Here is an 8,475-nt window from a genome sequence, read left to right on the forward strand (position 1 = left end):
CAGAAACAGAGTGGCCAGAATGTTTTATATAGGCTACTGAGGAGGTAGTTGTGTCTTTTTGTGTCTTCTTTAAGTCGGAAGTTCTTTCTTTTGGACGTATCGTTTTATATCGTATGACATTCTTGGCATCTTTTTTATCCTTGGGGTGCGAATGGGGGTTCGTCTTCTTTAAATTGATAGCCTCAGAGAGGGTTGAGGTATTATTAAAACATATATTCGTTATTTCAACTTTGTTAAATTAAGCTACATCATGAAAGTCATTCCATTTGTGATAATTAGACGCTATATTATATGCAGGCTATTAATACAAGTCATTTGAATTTAACGGGGAAGTACCAAAAAAGTGGTAAATCCGAGACCAAAATCACTCATGCTCAAATTGTGTCTTGCAACATGAGGCCACTATATAATTTTGTAAAACAATCTCAGATGACTATAACAGATTTATGTTTAGGCGCTCAAATTTCAGGGTGCGACTGGCATAAAATGCCATTATGTGAATGCATCATAAACAGAAGACTAACTTTCTGTCTAGAAATACTGTCTGAATGCTTTTCTTTGTGGGACTCTTTGTTTTGATATAATGTATACACGCGAACGTAGACAGTGCAATCATTGTTTGTAAATCATAATATGTAGGAAAACTGGGGTGGGGGGGGGGGCAAAAAACAAAGCTAGTTATGATAAAAGAAGAACGACGTTCTAAAATTATTTTGGGCTGTCTGACCATAAACCACAACTGAGACAACTTCTGTCATCAGAAGATTTTTTTTTGTTTTTTTTAAGTATCTTTATAACAGATACCTATCAGAGGGGGGAATTATTTTGTTGTTGCAACAAGTTGTATTGAATTTCACAACCACATATCTTTATTTGGGTGTCATTCTTATTTTGCGTTTTCTCTGTTATACAAAGGATGCAAATGCAAACACAATTTTCCAGGTAAAACTTTTATTTCACATTTCAATTCAACATAATTCGCCGTTCATTCATTTTCGGTTCAATCGAAAATAAGTAAATAAATATCATTTAGCACTTTTATATAAAAAATAAAGACGTGATCATTCTTTTCGTCGGGCAGAGACAGTGAAACGAAATGCCGGGGAGAGAGAGAGAGAGAGGAAAGGTTAAGACAAAGATTTATTTCCTAAAGATACTAGTAAAGGAAGAGACCATGGAGGAATCCTAAAGAAGATGAAGCAAGAAATTGTGCCAGAGAGAATATGACTTAGGAAACATATAGAGCCAGTGCTGTTGGTGTTGACCCTACCATTTAGCCAATGTGTCTAATATAAAATCTGTCGTTCTATAAACACAATTCTGAATCTACATATTTACAGGTATAATGTAATGTCCACGTATTTATAACCGAGCATTGAATTTAGATCGTTTTCCCAAATGCCCGATTGAAACTTTTCAAAGCCTAAATAAATTAAGCACCATTCAAATGGATCTAACACCGGTAATCGACTTTTAAATATAATTCTGACTATGCTACACAATATCGTTTTTCCATTCGGTAAGTCATGGGATCTCATTCCACCACTTTGGAAATTATATTTTTGCTATTTCAAAGACAGCATATGAAAGTATCACAATAATAACAATGGAACTATTTTGAAGAAAAGTTAGAAAAATCTATGTTAGAGGCGCTTATCCAAGTTTCATTGTAAATATTGTTCTCGGGTCCATACAGTTCAGTCTGATCCTTCGACACTGGCCGTGATCAGAGCAACAGATTGTTTTTTTTTATTATGTCTGTCCATTCCTCTTGGCCGCTGAGGACATGAAAAGTTCACAACTTATTTGGAGTCGGATGTGAGCCGCGCCAGACTTGTGGTGCTCATAGACACGTGTGGAGGGTGCACCTGACACATGCTGCATGGACAGGGCATCCCGGCGCCCCAGTGCTGGAAGCTGGTCACGGAACCGAGGTGGCCCGCCGCGGCTGATGGCGCCTTCAGAAGTCCATGGTGGGATCTGACTGCTGAGAGACCTTGAGCAGAAAGTGAAGCGGCCGTAGACACGGGAGGGAGAAGAGGGTGATGGACTGGGTGAGAGGCGTGAGAGACCGCAGGGTGAGTCGGTAAGGGGCCCGCAGTGTGTGCCAGGCCCCCACAAGCAGAAGGGTGGAACCCCGCATGGTGCGCAGCGGCGGCGCCTCCTCCGTATATCTCACTCACCAGCCGCTTCATCTCTTCCAGGGAGCTGCTCAGCATGAGGATGTAATTTCGCGCTAGAAGTAGGGTGGCGATCTTGGAGAGTTTGCGCACGGAGGGCCCGTGAGCATAGGGCATCACCTCGCGCAACCCGTCCATGGCGATGTTGAGGTCATGCATGCGTTTCCTCTCGCGGCTGTTAATCTTTAGGCGCATGGACTGCAGCTCGTTCTCGGACATCAGTTTACGATCTTTCTTGTACTGCATCTTCAGGGCGATCAACTCTTCATCCGCGCTAGACATCTCCCGGAGGTCCATGCTGAGCCCTGAGTCGCTCTGTGTGGATGACACAGCGCCAGCAAACCCGACCGACTTCTTCATGGCGAGGAAAATATCTTCCGCTTCGGGGGAGGATGGCCGGCTGGATACTCGGCTTGTATCGGAGTCCATCGTTTTTGGCGCTGAAGTTTCTTTCTTGAGTTGAAGAGTCTGTCGTAAGTGGAGGGATGCGGGTTAACACCATAACATAACTTTTCTCAGTCACTCTTTATGGCTTAACTAACGCAGAGACGCTTTAATCTGTGTTTATCAAACGTGTTCTGTCAAAACGTAATGTATTTGCATTTCAGTTTCAAGATCACAAATTGCGCAGAGTGCCTAAATAAAACTATATCCCACCTGTCCAAATCAATTACGCAAAACATTGAACAAATGAAAAAAAAAAAACTTACCAAGATCAAGTGAGGGCGATGAGGATAAGTGTCACTGTCGACTTGTTATTCCAGATCAGTAATGACAGCAAGTCTGGCACGCCGGGGGTGACGCTAGCGTTTTATAGTGGACCCCAGCAACCCGGTCGCAAGTGTACGGGACAATATCGCTCCTTTAATGCCTGCCTCACAACAGCCAATAGGATTGCTGCTAGCGACGTGAAGGGGAGGAGGCTCAAAGGACCGAAGGGTCTTCAAATCTGATGTCATTACAAAAGAAACCGAAGCTTCATTAAGTGAATTAGACACACTCCGCATATGGCAGCCTGGGGTGCACTGGTGGGTTTAAATTACGGCCAGTACGCGGACTGGTCTCCAGGAGAACCAACGGTTAGTAACAAGCTCAGCTGCAGTATTGACAACTATGGCATCGGACAGAACTTATATAAGGTATATGAGACGCTTAAATAAATACATTAGTCAAAATCTCTTCGCTTAATTGCACACATGCTCACCACAACTGTCCATATTCCTAATACGATATTAACTTCCACACCACCTAAACTAAACTAAACTAAACGTTAGTTGTAAAAACCCAGTATTTTTTTATTGAATTGTTTATTTATTTATATAAAGTTGGGTAGCCTACACCAGGTATGTGCAAAATTATTATTCACATTTAGTTTTTTCAATTAAAAAAATTGCCTACGACAACTTGCACGTTAACATAGGCTTCACAACACAAAAACACAATATGTCAATCTTACATAAATATAACATAAGCTAAAGGCAAAGGCGTATCTATGCCCCATCTGTCTTTTCACCTTTGAGTTTGAAAACAATATGATAGCCTAAAGTTGGACATTTGATTGCAATATGGTTCCGTGACTGCTTTTTTTTTTGCGGACACACACAGTTAATGCGCTGATTGCAGTTTTCAATCAGCGCGACGCTTATTGTTTTAACCCGGCGACCCCTGCGGGCGCCCAACAGCTGACGGCGCGAGCCCTGAATTCAGCCGTTAAAGTGCTCTTAAATCGTTAATAAACGAAGCGTGCAAAATTGTTTTTAACGGTTATGATCTGTAACATTTCAATTTGTCCAATATGGACTCGCAGTGCGGTGGCCCTCATACAGAAAATGCCCTCAGAGTAAAAAAACCAGAATTAATGTCGAGTGTATAACTAAATGTCAGATATGGCAGAAACACCTAAAGTAGCCTACTAACAGACTAATTCGGCTATAGCTAGTAAGCCCGTTTATGGCAGTGGGTTGTTGTCATTTGATAGGCTCATTTTACAGCTCAATGTAAACTTTAATGCAGAACACTAATCTTTTGTTAAAATATTTGAAATTATGTCATTCCACATTCGATGCATGCAGGTTTTTGTGTGTACAATAAGGCTGTGGTATGGTCATGGAGAAGTGGGTGCAACACCAGTTTAGGCTACCGGTAGCCTATATCAAGTTATCTCAAGTTGTTGGCGCGTTTTACAGTGTTCTTTCGTCGTTTGCTCATCATCATCATCATCAAGCATCGATTAGGCGTTTGGGTTCGAACGCCTCGCTTTGCTCTTTCTCACTTGGTGAGCGCCCTCGGCAAGCCACAATGAGCCCCAGCCAACGGTTTTTTTTGTTTTATCTCAGAGTTTAGACTTTGTGTTGGACAGAATAGCAGGTAGGGGTCTACTAACACAATTTAACACTTACCCGGAAAGATCTGACAGAATACATATACCAACAAGGTTGTAAGGATACTTTCCCGCTGTTCACGACTATGTTGTCTCACTTTGTTTTGTGCGAGGACCGCTGGTCTGCTGGTTTAGTCGTTCAATATAAGATTATGTTAATAATGAGGGAAACTCCGCCGAGGCTGTAAAGAACGAGGTTACCATCGTCGGATTTCACTGTCATCATTATGCAGCCTGTCCAGATAATCTCACTTGCAAAAATTGCCAATGACAGTACAGTCAATGGATAGGCTAATAGGTAGTGATGTTGTCTGGACTGTAATATCTAAGTTTGAGGAACACAAAAGATATCTTCACCTCAGTTTATTCCACAGCTATACATCATTATGTGAAATGTCATCCTGGGAGGATAAGCATTGCAACACAAAGGTTGCAGCTATAGATACTGAATGACAATGAACTAAGTAGTAATCCCTTGAGATATATAGGTTATATAGGCGGACAGTGGAAGAGGGGTTGGGATATAGAAAGATGCATCTTTTAGAAATGAATGCTATGTTAATAAATTCAGGTGCACTAGGTGAACTATTAGGCAACAATTTTGTGCATATCCATTTGTGTGCTGACTGGCAGTGCTGTTACACTGAAGATGTTTAACAAAATGAATCTCGAGGTGATGCTTCTTACACCCTTATTTCACACACACGCAGACAGGCATACACAGGCATTTTACGCACCATGACTAAAGCAAATATTGAAAAGGTTAAATAATCATTACCCCTTAATTAAAAGACTCTTAATTAAAATATTTCTTAATTACTTTAATATTTGAATTGGTACTAAACAGGTCTCTGACATACCTTTGTACATCGGCGCTGTGAAAAGGCATCAGATATGTAAACAGCTATTGGGCATCAACTAGCTGCATGATTTGATTGAATGATTGATTGATAGACTGGTCATTTCTGTTGAAATAACTATAATTAACGGCTATATGGCCAGATTGAATAATTTAATATAATCCAGTTTCAATTTTCTTGTTTAATGTAAAATAACAGTAAGACAGAGATTCTTTGGTTGGTGTTACACCCGTTGTTACACCAAACCTGCACAGATGCCAGCCTTGATGGATAAGATGCCAGCCAGCCTTGATGGCACAGATGCCAGCCTTGATGGATAAAAGTGAGAGTGTAAGAAGAGGAAACGGGTGAAGTTAGAACCAAACGGTCTCACCAGCCAGCCAGCCCACACGACAGGCTTAGACTGAGCCAGGGGACATTTTAATTTCACAGCTCAGGTGCACAAAATCGAGAGAAAAGACGAGAGGCATTAGCACATCCACAGCTGGCCGGCGCCCTGCAATTATATGCCGTTCATTTGGTTATCATTATTTATTTATCTATTTGCGTATTTGCTCCTAGCGGACCAGGAGTGCTCCGGGTCTCCAGCTCTGAGCCAAAATGCTGATTGGAAAGCTTTTGCCACCTTGCAGTAAATTTGAAGGTGCAACTGGTGACAGTCTGATTGCCACAGAGAACACAGGCGCTAATTCCCCCATACTGGCCCTCTGGCCTTGTTGCCAGTCATGTTTATGAGATAATGATGTTAGAATGTGTTAATGTGTGTGTGCAGGCGTATGTGTGTGTGCACGCGCGTGTATGTGTGTGTGCGTGCGTGCGTGCATGCGTGTGTGTGTGTGTGTGCAAGCGGGCGCGCGCGTGTGTGTGTGTGCAGACATAGTGTTGTAGGTCTGAGCGCTGTCATAGAGTTTAAAAGGTTGTGTTTAACACAATTGCAGAATGCAGGGTATATAACGCCCCAGAGTCCTCTTTCACTATCCATGATCCAACCCTATATTACTCTATATTCAGTAATGGTTTATTAGGTATGGCTCTGCTTTTCATTGGCTGATCTATCTATCAGTATATTTTCAGTTGCTAAGTGAAAACATTAAAACAGCACATTTCTCCACAACATTCCTTGTAAGTTCAGCACAGGGTAACATTCTGTCTGGTTCTTTTCCCTCATCTATTTGCCCCATCTTCCCCTTCCTCCTGCCCATGCTCTCTCCTCCGTCTTCCCCTTGTCCTTGCACCAAGCCTCTCCTCTCCTCTAACTCTCCTCTCCTCCCCTCTCCTCTCCTCTCCTCTCCTCTCCTCTCCTCTTCTCTCCTCTCCTCTGCTCTCCTCTCCTCTAACTCTCCTCTCCTCCCCTCTCCTCTCCTCTCCTCTCCTCTCTTCTCTTCTCCTCTCCTCTCCTCTCCTCTAACTCTCCTCTCCTCTCCTCTCCTCTCCTCCCCTCTACTCTCCTCTGTCTTCTCCTCATCCTTGCACCAAGCCTCCCCTCTCCTCTCCTCTCACTCTCCTCTCCTCTCACTCTCTTCTTTTCTCTTATTCAGTGTGTGTGGTAGTAAGGCCTGTGTTGTGCTGAAAGCCAGTAGTGAGGGGGAGCATATGTGAGCCATACTTAATCTCGCTAATCTTCTTCCAAAATAAAAAAAGAGGGGGAGAAGAAAAGAGCCCCCCAAAAATGGGAGAACTTTCTCTTTGGGGCTGCTGAGCCAGGCAGAGGCAACTGAATGCTGCTCTCTCCCTCTCCCTCTTGAGAGTGAGGAACTGTGTCTTGAAGTGTGTGAGCGTACCAATGTGGATGTGTGTGTGGGTGTGTGTGATCGTCCCGTGCGGATCTAAAGTAGTTAAACATCACTATATCACCCTCCTTAAGTCCCTGCTGCACTGTCGAAACTCAGATTAGCCCTCACAGCTACCCTGAGATAGATGTCCCATCCCTCTCTCTCCTTTTCTCTCTCTCTCTCCTTTTCTCTCCCTCTCTCCTACTCTCCCCTTCTGCTTTTCTGTGCGGGCTGTTGGGGTCTATGCAGGGCTTTATCCCTATAACACCCATTAGGAGGTAATTAAGTCCTAACACCAGCGAGCCTCCCATGGCTACTATAACACAACTGCAAATGGAAAAGCTTACAAGCTCCTTTAGACGGCCGGACAAATTGAATGGGACTCTTTGGGCTCTGGCTATTATTCTGCTGGCCCCATCTGGCTGCCGTGGCATAAAGGGGGATTTGCGGGAGGTTGCGAGGGTGGCGCAGGGGTGGGTTTCAGGGTGGGGTGGGCGTTGAGGTTGGAGGGGAGAAGGAAAGGGTGGGGGTGGGGGTGGGGGTGGGGTGGTGAGGGGAGCTGAGATGGGATTTCGTTCAAGATTCTTTTTTTTTTTTTTTTTCTTCTGGGCAGTTTCTTTTCAGCAAACGGATGGAGATTTGTGGGCGCCAAATGTTACAAATGTTTCGACAACCTGTTGAGTGATGCGGTTGGGGGGTGGAGGAGGCTGTGGGGTGGAGGAGGCTGTGGGGTGGTGGAGGGGGCTTACCACATCCATGCACTAGCATCCTGGCAACAAGGACACAAAAAAAGAAAAAGTATCGGGTAAATTATATTAGATTATTATAGAATCAGACATTTTTTTGGCAGCTTTGTACATTCTCAGTATGTCTTTAGCTTTGTCATCTTGACAGATGAATAGGATGTAGCGGAAAAGACAGCTGGAGATTGGAGAAATAAACTACGAAACCATTGAGTTACATAACTTCAAACTTTCTCTGTGCTATGATAAGTATGGGCAGAATGATACTGAATTGGATGCAGGGAGTGTGTGTGATTCCCTTACCTCTGAACTGTGTGTGAGTGTGCGTGTGTGTGTGTGTGTGTATGTATGTGCGTATTTGTGTGGCCGTATCTGTGTGTCTGTGTGTGTGTCTTTGAGTGTCTTGGGGTCGTCAGCACTCAGCCTACTGTAGTTCAGAGGGAGGGGACCTCATCTCTGATGCCTAACAAGCATCATTGAGAGGGCAAAGAAAGGAAAACAATGGGGTACATATGCGATGGTAGCCACCCTGCTAAGACC

At 43.6% G+C, this 8,475-nt stretch overlaps 1 protein-coding gene across 1 annotated transcript; it reads right to left on the reverse strand.

Moving 5' to 3' along the window:
* Positions 1 to 934: 934 nt before the first annotated feature.
* On the reverse strand, positions 935 to 4,241 carry olig2 (oligodendrocyte lineage transcription factor 2). The gene is made up of 2 exons (XM_012837215.3): positions 2,891 to 4,241; positions 935 to 2,648 (listed from the first exon to the last, which is right to left on the reverse strand). The coding sequence occupies exon 2, from the start codon at positions 2,607 to 2,609 to the stop codon at positions 1,803 to 1,805; it is 807 nt and encodes a 268-aa protein (XP_012692669.1). The 5' UTR covers positions 2,610 to 2,648; positions 2,891 to 4,241; the 3' UTR covers positions 935 to 1,802.
* Positions 4,242 to 8,475: the final 4,234 nt, after the last annotated feature.

This window comes from Clupea harengus, chromosome 2 (genome assembly GCF_900700415.2).
Source record: "Clupea harengus chromosome 2, Ch_v2.0.2, whole genome shotgun sequence".
In the NCBI taxonomy this organism is placed as follows: Eukaryota; Metazoa; Chordata; class Actinopteri; order Clupeiformes; family Clupeidae; genus Clupea; species Clupea harengus.

Excerpts from the sequence above, each read along its gene's own strand:
- olig2 (XM_012837215.3), bottom strand. The coding sequence starts at position 2,609 with ATGGACTCCGATACAAGCCGAGTATCCAGCCGGCCATCCTCCCCCGAA.